This window comes from Belonocnema kinseyi, chromosome 10 (assembly GCF_010883055.1).
Source record: "Belonocnema kinseyi isolate 2016_QV_RU_SX_M_011 chromosome 10, B_treatae_v1, whole genome shotgun sequence".
Classification (NCBI taxonomy): domain Eukaryota; kingdom Metazoa; phylum Arthropoda; class Insecta; order Hymenoptera; family Cynipidae; genus Belonocnema; species Belonocnema kinseyi.
Genome location: NC_046666.1, coordinates 31,178,018 through 31,190,643, shown reverse-complemented (window position 1 = coordinate 31,190,643; position 12,626 = coordinate 31,178,018). Strand labels below are relative to the sequence as shown.

Genomic DNA, 12,626 nt, shown 5'->3' with positions numbered 1-12,626 from the left:
ATATTTAAAAAGCAATATGTCAAAGTACATACGTGGTCTGTAACACCGCACGGCCACAGAAACTTCAGAATTATATATTTTTGTTTGAATTTGTTTATACATATTTCAAAGGCAAGACGTCAAAACACGTATACATTATGTGAGACCGCACGGCCACAACAGCGTTAAAATTAAATATGTTTGTTTTAAGATAAACGCAAGATGTCATACACAAGAAACCTTCAGCTTGATTAAAAAAGTGACTAATTAGTGTGTACGTGCGGTCTCTCAGACCGCACCATACTTCTGGTATGTAGGTCTCAATTTAAAAAAATTATTAATATTATTAATAACAAAAGTAGATAAATTTATTAATTTCTTACATATTAAAGTGTCCCTTCATACTTAAATTAGTTAAATAATTAAAACTTAATTATATATAGATATTTACAGTGGTCAGTGAGACCTCGGGTCCATGTTAGTGCAAAAATGAAATCACTTCCATACTTAAATGCAAATTCAGTACGAATTTAGGTGGAAAAGAGTTCATTTTTATTGTTATTTTAGATTCCAGGTTCTTCGCTTTGAAATGAAAGATTCAACTTCTGTTTGTGGCGTATCAAACAAATGTCAAAAATGAAAAGTAAAGCAAGAACCAGTGTGAACATCTGCAATAAAAAAAAGATCATTATTAAAATAATATTTAAAGCAAAGGCTTTTTTTATAATCAAGAATTATTAAACAATAGCTAGCAGAATATAATAAAGATGTAGTAAATGCTTTCAAAGCGGGTGATGGAACTATAAATTAAAAATTTTGAAAACACGCGTGAAGGTTTTTCTTACCGAGAATGTAACGAAGGATCCGATAAATAGGAAAGCAGATGCAATTGAGCAAATTATAGCACCCAAAATACAAATAGTATATTCCTGAAAAAATAAAGGGAATTTTATGAATTTATTTTTTTTTTATTTTTAGTTTTTTATAATTGTTTGAAAGCAATACCTACAATTGCATACCAATAATTACTGGTGGATTTTTCGACTTTGTGAAGTATAATGACCCACATAAAAACGTGAACCACAGGTAGCCAAATAAATAATAAAACTGATGTACATAATAGTATAACTATATTGGTCACACAAATATAATAATAATAGCTTTTAGCATGACTTGGAGCATCAGTATAATTATAGAAACAGTAATCTATAGTCGGTTCTTTAAAATACCAGAAAAATGCTATCGTAGCAATAGTGAGAATACATATCTGGAAATAATTTTTTTTACTTAAATTATAATTAGTCATTCGCGTTCATTTGTTTTTAACTTTTTATAAAATTTAAACTTACAACCTACAAGAAGAAGCTTTCTAAAAATAAATTATAAAATAAAATGTGTGGATACTATATTAATTTCTATTTAAAAAGCTTTAATTTTTTAAAAATTTCCAGTAAAAATATTGCAATTTAAACAAAATAAATAAATTTTTAACAAAATAGTTCAGTTTTAAATTTAAAAGATTACTTTTCGTCTTAAAATCGAATAGTTAAATTTTCATTTAAAAGGTTAATTTTGAACAAAACACACAGAATGTTTTTAGGCAAAATAATGAACATCAAAAATAAAAGAGATAAAATTAATTTTTAAAAAATGTGCACCAAGAATGTTACATTTTGAAGCAACAAAGCATTTTCGGTAAAGAAGAAAACGATATTTTAACCAAATTGTTGAATATTTCACAAAGCAGGTGAATTTCCGAACAAGAAAATTATTTGTCTACTAAAAAAGTCAAATTTGCAACAAAATACATAAAAAAATTAATAAAATAAAAAAATTAAAAATTACATATTCATCTAGAAAAACTTAAAAAACTAGATTTTCAATTAAAAAAGTTTATTTTTAACAAAATTATTAATTAAAAAAAAGTAATTTTTAACAAAATATGCAAATTTTAAATGAAATGTATGAATTTCCTGCCAGAAATAATAATTTTTGACAAAGCATTTCTACTTTAAATGAAGTAGTTGAATTTTCAGCCAACAAGTATAAATTTTCGACTAAAAATGCAATAGTAAAATTTTTAGTCAAATTATTAATTTCCAACGAAAAAAAGAAAGTTTAAAGAAAACAGATCAATTTTTAATCAGGGAAATAAATTTTTAAACAAATTTAACGAAGTAATTCAACTTTAAACCCAGTAATTGAATTTTAAAATACATTTTTAATGAAACGAATTTTAAACAAAGAAAGTAATTTTTAACAAAGTAATTGAACTTTAAACCAAACAGTTCAATATTATACCAAAAAGTATACACTTTTAACTGAAAATGGATCAGTAAAATTTTAACCAAATTAACAACTTCCGATATCAACGAGGTATTTTCTATAAAATAGTTTAATTTTCAATTCAACTTTAAACCAAGTAGTTGAATTTTCAACAAAAATGTATAAATTTTCAACAAAAAATTAAAGTTAATTTTTTAAACAAATTATTAGTTTTCAACAAAGTAGTTAAATTGTCAATTAAAAAAAGAATAAAACCATTTTTTTATAAATTAATTCAAATTTTGTCCAAGTAGTTTAATTTGTTACAATAAAGTAAAAAACTGTAAAAAAAAAAAGAAATAATAAAATTTCTAACAAAAATATTAATTTTCAACGGAAAAAAGGAATTTTCTACAAAATAGTTACAATTTTCAATTAAACAAATAAATCTCAACCAAAAACAATAATTTTTGACAAATTAATTTAAATATAAACCAAGCAGTTGTATTTTCAACCAAAAAGTTTACATTCTCTACTAAAAATGGGAGTTGAATTTTTAACCAAATTATCAATTTTTAATGAACAAAAAAAAGAAAGAATTTTTCAACAAAATAATTAAATTTTCAATTATAGAAATGAATTTTCAACTTAAAACATTTATTTTTATGAAAGTAATTCAACATTAATCTAAGAAGATGAATTTTTAACAAAAAATATCAATTTTCAACTAAAAATAGAATAGTCAAATTTTTAACCGAAAGGATTATTTTTAAAAGAAAAAAGGAATTTTTGACAAAATAGTTAATTTTTCGAAATTGCCGAAATTAATTTCCGATAAAAAACAATAATTTTTAACAAATTCAGTAAATTATTAATTTTTAAATCAATATTTAAATTTTCAAACAAAAAGTCTAAATTTTTAACTAAAAACGGAATTAATATTTTTAACTGAATTATTAATTTTAAATAAAAAAATACATTTTCAAGACGTTTCAATTTGCAATTGGAGCATTTTTTTTAATTAACAAAGTAATTTAACGATAAACCAAGCAGTTGAATTTTCAACCGAAAAGTGTACATTTTCAACTAAAAATGGAAGTGGAATTTTTAACCAAATTATTAGTTTTAAACAAAATTTCAACCAAAAAAAAGAATTTTCAACAAAATAGTTAAAATTTTTAATTAAAGAAATAAATTTGAACCAAAAACAATAAGTTTTCACAAAGTAATTCAACTTAAAGGCAAGTAGTTGAATTTTTAACAAAAAATGTACATTTTCAGCTAAAAATAATAGTGAAATTTTTATCCAATTATTAATTTTCAATGAAAAAAAAAGAATTTTTCAACAAAATAATTAAATTTTCAATTGTAGTTGAATTTTTAACCAAAAAAGATCAATTTTCAACTAAAAATAGAGTAGTGAAATTTTTAACCGAAAGGATTATTTTTAAAAGAAAAAAGGAATTTTTGACAAAATAGTTAATTCTCGAAATTGACGAAATTAATTTCCTATCAAAAACAATAATTTTTTCAAATTATTAAATTAATAGTTAAATTTTCAAACAAACAAAAAATTTTTAACTAAAAACTTCTCAATTTTCAACGAAACATATGAATTTTCGAAGAAAAAGATTAATTTTTAACCAATAGTTGACTTTTCAACCCAAAAAGAATTTAAGAAAATGAATTTGCAACTAAAAAATTATTTTTTAAAGTTATTAAATTTTCATCAAAAAAATTTGAATTTCCAACTAAAAATGTAACATTTTTAACAAGAGATTGAATTATCAAGAAAAGAAATTTATTTTTAACTAAAATGCTGAATCTTCCACAAAAAATTATTTTTAATCAAGAAGTTTAAATTTAATCTAAGCAGTTAAATTTTTATTTTAGAAATATACATTTTTGAACTAAAATGGAAAAAATTTTCACAAATAATTAAGTTTTAACGAAAAAAATAATTTTCAACAAAATAGTTAAATTTTGAACAAAAACAATAAAATTTTAATTTAAAAAATAATTTTTAGCAAATTAGTTTCGAATTCAGCCAACTAGTTTAATTTTTAACTAAAACAGAGAAATTTTAATTTCACACAAAATATGTACTACAAAGTCGATATTTCTAATAAAAAAGTTAAATTTTCAATCAAAAGCTAAATTTTATACCAAAATGAATAAACTTTCAATCCAAAAATATTAATTCAAAAAAAAGTTTATTTTCAACCGAAAAATTGAATTTTCAATCCAAAAAGAGGAATTTACAAGAAAACAGTTAAATTTGCAACTAAAAAGGATAACCTTATGATAAAGTTGTTCAATTTTCACTAAGTTGCATTTTTACCCAAAAATATAAAATTTTTACCTAAGGAGATAAATTATTAACAAATAAGTGAATTTTCAATCAATCCAAATTTGACAGTTAGGAAAGAAATTTTTTAACCAAATTATTGAAGTTTTAACTGAAAAGATGACTTTTAACCACAATTGTTAAATTTTTCTGAAAAAATTTAATTTGCAACCAAATAATAAAATTTTTAATAAAAATATATGAATTCTTAATGAAAAATATGATACTAGACTATTCAACAAAAAATAGTTATTTATATATATAATATAAATTCATAGTATGTAAACAAAATTTTTAAATAGTTTTAAAATTAAATAAATATTGAAATCATGGAATGAATAACTAAATTTAAAGAACTCTTACCTGCTGCAATAATTTTAATACTCCAGATCTTAGTCTCATGTGTGTAAAATCCACTTCACTGGTTGTCGGGGTATTAACCTCATTTACATCTTTTGGTATAATAACATAGATGACAGTGGTTTTCTCAGTTGGTTGGTATATGGCCATAATTTTCTGTATCCACAAATAAAAATTAATAATTAACCTAAAAAATAACCATTTGATAACTAAAACTTTTTCATAAAATAGGAAAAAACTCTGCATCATTTTTTTGCTCTTTTTTTTATCTTAAATGTAAAATTTGAAAGGGGGATGCGTGATGTTCACTCAGGCATGACAAAACAGAGAGATGGATAAAGAGGTTCCGAGACTCTGGATTTATGGTCACCCTAACTCCCAAAACAAAAAATAAATACAGATTTGACTATTTAAATCAAAGAGGATTTTCATGTTGAACCAGAAACTGCAAAATTTATAAAAAAAATACAAATTTCCAAAAAAATCAGGGTTGATGTTTTAATCAAATAAAAAAATTCACGATCATTTTTTGGTTCACAAAAATTTGTCGGGATCATTGAAATTTAGAATCAAAATTTATGTTCGAATTAAAATATTCAAAGTTGAAATATTTTGAATTTTAAACTTCCAAAAACAAAAAAATTTGTTAACTCAAATGCTCAATAATTTACACAAATAAAATGGCAGCTTTTAACACTTTTCAAATAATCAATTTTTAAACTAAATGCCATGAAAATGTCTAAATTAAGAATTTTTTAACTTTTAGAAATATTCCACAATTCAAGATCCAAGAATTTATGAATTCACGCAATCATTAAAAATTTTTCAAGTTAAAAAATGAATAAGAAAATGAACGGATTTCGAAAATTACACCAAGTTACATAAATTTAAGTTAAAAACATTAAATTGAAAGATTATAAATGTTTTTTAAAACAAACACTTTTTCAATTAGAAGTTAAATTATTTTTATTTTGAGTCGAAACAAATTAATAACCTTCCAATTGTTATTTATACATTAAAATTTGTTTTGGAATTATTTTTAAATATTCTCTTAAATTACATTTTAAATTAGCAATCACTTTAAATTTCCATAGGAATCATTAGAAAATTTTTGTATTATCTTGAAACCTTTTAAAATCCTTAAATAGCTTTAAAATTTCATATCAAAATCTTCAAAAATCTACATTTTATTTTAGACTTTTGAAATCTTGATAAATTTTTTATCCTTTTTGAAATTTTCTAAAACTTCTAAATGTATTCTAAAATGATTTAAATTTTTGCTACAACTTTGAAGAAATCCTGCAAAATTATAAAAATTGCTCTAAATTTTTCCAGAATTTCTTTTACAATTTTGAGAATTCTTTGAAAATGTTTTAAATATTGTCATAAGACTATAAAATACAAAATAATTTAAATTTGTTTACAAATCATAATCATTTTTTTTCATTTTTTTGAATTTTATTTCAATTTTTGAAAAGCTTCTAAATTTTTTTCAAAATCTTCAAAAATCTAAATTTTGTTTCAAATTTTTTCAAATCTTTTTAAATTTTACAGGGTTTTTTTTTATAGGGCCCCAAAAAAACGTATAAGTGAAAAATGGGTTTTGCTCATTTTTGGAGCTAATTATATTTTTTACGGTTTTTTAAATCACAATTGTTTCTTATACATAAAATACTACTTTAGACTCATAATTCGATGTGTGCATAAGTTTTTAAAACAATTTATTATTGTTTTTAACATTTTACTCCAAGAAGAGAGTTAGAAAAGTCGCGGCTTTTCTATAATTTTTTCCACTTTCTGTCTAATTTTCAATTAAAGTAAGATAGAAGGCGATAAAATTTAAAAAACATAATTGTTTAAACAAATTATTATTATTGTTAATAATAATCTCTTAGAATTATACTAGACAATTGCAGTTTTTATTAACTTTAGACTTTTCGTCCAATTTCTGAAAAGAATAGGGGAAATAATTACTTAATGTTAAAAAATTAATTGTTTAAACAATTTATTACTATTAATAATATTAAATTTGAATAATGACAGAAAATTGCGTTTTTTTTCTGAAATTTTTAACTATTTGTGTACTCTTTACTTGGAGTAAGTTCAAATTAATTCAATTGCGTAAAAATAATTATTTATAGAAATTATTATTGTTTATAACTATCTTCTCATTTATTAATGCTATATAGTTGGCGTTTCTTTTGAAAATTTTACCTTATTACAATTTTTACTTACTATAGTAATGAATAATTAAAGTTAACAAATATACTTTTTTAAACAATTTATTAATGTTTATATGCTAGAAAGCCGCATGTTTTTCGTTAATTAGAATTTTTGTCCACTTATCACTGATAGTGTTATAATAATCAATGAAATTTAACAAACATAATTTTTTTAAACAAATTTTTATTGATTGTATCTAACTTCTTCTATATTAATGCTGTATAGTTGCGTTTTTTTTTAATTTCCAATTGTTCTAAACTTTTCAGTTTGAGCGAATTAATAATAATTCATGCGATTTATCCAAAGTAAATTTCTGAACAAATTATTATTGTTATTCACAATATTCCCGTAAATTAATGCTAGAAAGTGGCGGCTTTTTCCGTAATCTTAAGCTTTTCTTTGACTTTTTAGTTAGGAACAAATAATAAATATTATTTAATTTGAGAGGAGTAAGTTATAATCAATAATAAATTGTTTAAATGTAATGTAAAATTTCAGGGAAGAAACCACAACTATCTAGCATTATTATGGATGAAGGTAACCATAAACAATAATAAATTGTTTGAAGATTATTTCTGCTAAACTTAATCGATTATTAAGTCACTCCAAGTGGAGAAAATACAAATAGTTGAAAATTACAGAAAAAATAACCAACTTTCTACTATTAAGAAGAAAGAATATTATTAAAAATAATAATAAATTGTTCAAACAATTATTTTTGTCAACTTTAAAATATTATCTTACTCCAAAAGAAAAGTGGACCGAAAGATGAAAATTTCAGAAAAAATCGCAATTTATAACACAACTTAAAAAGAAGATTATGAACAATAATAATTAATGGTCTAAACAATTATGATTTGTTAGAATTAATTAAGTCTTACCTCACTTCAATTGAAAATTGAACAAAAAGGGAAAATTTGTATGAAAAAAGATGCAACTTTCTATCTCTATTCTAAGAGAAAATTTCTACGTGAGATAATAAATTGTTTAAACAATTTATTTTAATATATAAATGTAAATATAGAAAAGTATTTTATGTAATTTTTATGTGTGGATTCAAATCTATTTCCGGGCAATGTGTATGAAAATTCGAAAAAATTGGGTCATGCTAAAAAACATGTTTTTCTTAGCGTGGGAATAGTGGGGATATCGAAGAGGAATCATTACAGCAATTTAGAATGATTTAGTAGAGACAGTATACTTGAAGAGAGAGATATCCCCACTACTCCTCATATATTCAAGCTCTTTTGAACTCATTCGCGTCCTCAATGTATAAGTGTTCTCTACACGATGTCAAGCGCATTTAAAGTTTCACTTCTAATGTGCGGCCCCACTGCCACACACATTTTTTTAAAGCATTCATTTTTTTTCTCGATTCCCACTTTGGGGCGATATTTAAAACAATTAGGAAAAATTCGAGTGTATTTTGGATCATCCTAACGTATGTGCGCTCTCTTCCTCTGTCTCTCTGAACTTTCTTAAAAAGATATATCCCCACTACACCACCACTATGCAACCTCTTGCGCGCTTATGCGTCCTAAATATATGAGTGTACTTTTATCAGACGCTGAGTGCACATAAAGCTTAAAATTCGTCATGTCGCCCCACTGCTACATTAATTTTTTAAATTTATAATTCAAACCAATTTCCGGGCAATGTGTATCAAATTAAAAAAAAGTGGGTTCATCCTAACGCACCTTCTTTTTTTAGCGTGGAAATAGTGGGGATATCGGAGAGGAATCTTTACAGCAATTTCGAATCACTGAAAAAAAGGGAGACGCTATTGAAAAGAACAGGTATAGAAAGTATACTTGAAGAGAGAGGTATCCCCACTACTCCTCAACTATGCAAGCTCTTTTGAACTCATTCGCGTCTTCAATGTACAAGTGTTCTCTATACGATGTCAAGCGCATGTAAAGTTTCACTTCTACCGTGCGGCCCCACTGCCACACACATTTTTTTAAAGCAATAATTTTTTTCTCGATTCCCGCTTTGGGGCGATATTTAAAACAATTTAAAAAAATTCTAGTGCATTTTGGACGAGCCTAACGTATGTTTACTCTCTTCTCCTGTGTCTCTGCACTTTCTTATAATGTCATATCCCCACTACTCCACCATTATGCAACCTCTTTCACGCTTATAGGTGTCCTCAATGCATCAGTGTACTCTTATTAAACGGTCAGCGCACGTAAAGCTTAAATTTCATCATGTGGCCCCACTGCTACACTCATTTTTTAAAGGAATTATTTTGGTGTGGATTACAACAAACTTGGGGCGATATGCATAAAAATAAAAACATCAAAAGTAACGTATTTTAGTACAATCCTAGTAATTTCTCATTTATATATCTGTATGCTGTCATAAAAAAACAATAATAATGAAATTAGTTATTTATATATTTAGAAGCTACAGTGTAGAAATATTTTTAATTCACAAAATTCTTACCTTTTGTAATTGTTTTAATTTTTCATACGTTTTTCTGATGTAAGAACAACCCATTTTACTGCTAGTCCCGACACATACATTATTTTCTGCAATATCACAGCCGGAAGTGTTTTTCTGAGCTGGTTCGTGCATGTCCATCATTTTCTGTCATGGATAATAAATTAATCAAAATTTACAAGTCAATAATGCTACTATTTTCTACAATTGCTCGATAATGCAACCATATTTTTAATTGTTCTTCAATCTTCAAGTCAATACTTGATTTTATTTTTGCACTTATTAAATAAAAAATTTGAAGAAGTAAGAAATTAATTAATTCGATTGATTTTGATTATAATAAATTTTAACACTAGTCATCAGAACGGGGTGGCCGTTTTAATAGAAGAAGAAAATTCCTGGTCATTTTCCGGATTTTTTTCGGTTCGCAAACATTTTTCACGGTCAATGAAGTTTAAAAAATCGAATTTTGTTTAAAAAAATTTTCCATCTAATAAAATAAACAATAAATTAAATCATCTTGAATTTTAAACTTGCTTTAAAATTTTATTTCAAAATCTTGAGAAAGCTAGAAGTAGTTTTAAATTTTTCCAAATTTAAAATCATTTGAAAATTTTTCGGAACTTTTAAATATAGTTTTTAATTAATTGAATTTTTCCCACTACTTTTAGAAAATCCTGAAAATTTTAAAAGATTCTTAAATTTGGTGCAAATACCCATAGCCGAATTTAAAAACAAAATGTAGATTTTCCAAATTTTAAACAAAAAAATTTAGAATCTTTTTAAGAATTGTGAAAAGCTGCAAAAGAATACAAAATTTTTCTTAAGATTCCTTGGAAAATTGAAAATTGTTTTTCATGTTTAAAAATTATTGTAACAGAAAATTGAAAAAGATTTTGAGATACTTCGAAAATTATCAAAAAAGAACCTGGAAAAATTTCAGGGTTTTTTGTTAATTTGCAGAATTTTCCAAAAATTAATTTTAAATATTTGGTTTCAATTTAGACGTCTTAAATAAATAGTGAAATACTGCTAAACATTAAATACTTATTCTTTTTCGAAATTAAAAAATTTCAAATTAAATGGGTAAAAATTGAATAATTTGGAATTAATCAATATTTTAAATTTAATAAAAGCTTTTAATTACGACGATATGATTATGGAGGTATTTTTAAGTTGAAAATAGTTTATAAAGTTTTAACCGCAAGTTTACATTTTTTAAAGATAACAAACATTAGTAAAAAGAATATATTAATAAAGTTAATTATTAAACTTAGCATAAAAAGTAATATAAAGGAAGAAGTGAAATTATGAATTAAAAATATATTATAAATAAATGATAAAAATTTTTATTTAAAAATAAAATTATCAGAATGAATTATATTATATTAATTTTAATTCTTATTAAGATTTTTGAATCGAAACAGTTACAATCTGGAAATTCTCAAATTTTTAAACTGATTTAGAATCGTTTTGTCAAATAAATTATTGTTAAGTTTTTTATACTTAAAGTTCAGATAAATTTAAAAAATAATTTATTTATTTATATTTACAGTAACTAAAATAAAACTGTTTTTTTTTATAAAAAAATTTAAACTTCAAACGATTTTAATTTTTAATTGTTTAAATCTGCAATACTGGTATTTTAATACAAATTATTAATAAAAGTTTACAGCTTATTCGTAAAATAGGGTCCAAGTATTATTCATTCAGTTAAAAAAAATTATAATATTCTAAGTACGGTCAGTTTTTTTTGCATAATCTTAAATTTCACAAATATATCATCATTTACTGAACGAACGTTTCAAAATAGATTTTGTCAACAGTTTTGTTTTGTTTTTCATAACAAAAACTAAAAAAAAATATTTAAAACTTAATAAACCAACAGTTTTGGAACAAAATTGTCTCCTTTTTTTTGTTAAAATCAACTGTATCCGATAAAAACTTTATGATTTAAATTTTCCTCTCTTTGGTTGAAAATTAAACTATTTTCTAAAAAATATTTTTGGGTAAAAATTCGCGTCTTTTAGTTTAAAAATGAAGCAATTGAATGAAAATTTATGTATTTTATAGAAAATTCGTCTTTTTCAGTTGAAAATTATTCTTGATGCTAAGAAGTTCATCTTTTTGTTTAAAAAATTATTTTTCGGTTGAAAGTTTGATTAATTTTTCAAAAATTCGTTTTTTTTTACAATTGGTCCTTTTGGTTACAAATTCAACTCTCTGTTTTCAAAATTAACTTTTCTTTAGAAAATTGTTCTTGCTTGTAAATTCATATATTTTGGGTTAGAAATTAATTAATTTAGTCAAAATTTAACTACTATTTAAAGACTTAATTGCTTTGTTCAAATCTTGTTTTCCGTTTAAAAATTAATTTTTTAGTTGGTAACTGGACTTCTTGGTAGAAAATAAATCTGCTCGTTTAAAAATTCGTCTGTTTCTTTACAAATGCATTATTTTTGGTAGAAAATTTATGTATTTTGTTCAAACCTTGTTTCTCTTGGTTTAAAATTATTTTTTAACTAAAAAGTGAACAATTTCATTTTTTGTTGAAATTTTTTTTTCAGTTGAGAATTAGTTTAAAGTTATATTACTTTATTAAAAAGTAATATGATCGGTCGCAGATTTATGACTTTAGTTAAAAATTCATCTCTGTGGCTAAAAATATAATTACTATATTGAGATTTTTGTTGATAAAAAATTATTTTTTAACAGACTTATTCCATTTTTGCTTGAAAATGCTTTTTTTTTTAAATCACTTCTTTTACTGCAAAATGCATATATTCTTAGATGTTCATTTTTTTATCTAAAAATATCACACTTACATTTTCGGTTGAAAATTAATTGTTTATTTAAAAAATTTAACAATTCCGTCGAAAATTCGTTTTCTTTTAGTTTAAAATTTAACTTTTTTAGTTAGAGATTTGAAGATTTATTTATTTTCTTGCAACTTTATCTTCTCAATATAAACTAAATCATCTTGTTTAAAAACTCGTCATTTTATTTGCAA

General features: G+C 23.4%; 2 protein-coding genes across 4 annotated transcripts in view; one reads left to right on the top strand and one right to left on the bottom strand.

Annotated features, from left to right (window-relative positions):
• Positions 1-12,626, bottom strand: part of LOC117181551 — a 79,657-nt gene that overhangs the window by 63,139 nt on the left and 3,892 nt on the right. For 2 of the 3 annotated variants that reach the window (XM_033374368.1, XM_033374369.1), the window contains exons 3-4: positions 9,620-9,763; positions 4,955-5,107 (exon numbers count right to left, since the gene is read on the bottom strand). In XM_033374368.1, coding sequence (XP_033230259.1) covers positions 4,955-5,107; positions 9,620-9,760 — 294 coding nt within the window. In that variant the 5' untranslated portion in view covers positions 9,761-9,763. Of the gene's footprint in view, positions 1-321; positions 648-824; positions 909-988; positions 1,247-4,954; positions 5,108-9,619; positions 9,764-12,626 lie in introns of those variants that run through there. The other variant, XM_033374373.1, reaches the window with a different exon arrangement.
• The window catches only part of LOC117181554, a 50,427-nt gene continuing 47,155 nt past the window's right edge, over positions 9,355-12,626 (top strand). The window contains exon 1 of the mRNA XM_033374376.1: positions 9,355-9,478. Within this exon, the coding sequence (XP_033230267.1) occupies positions 9,382-9,478 (97 nt within the window). The 5' untranslated portion in view covers positions 9,355-9,381. The remainder of the gene's footprint in view (positions 9,479-12,626) is intronic.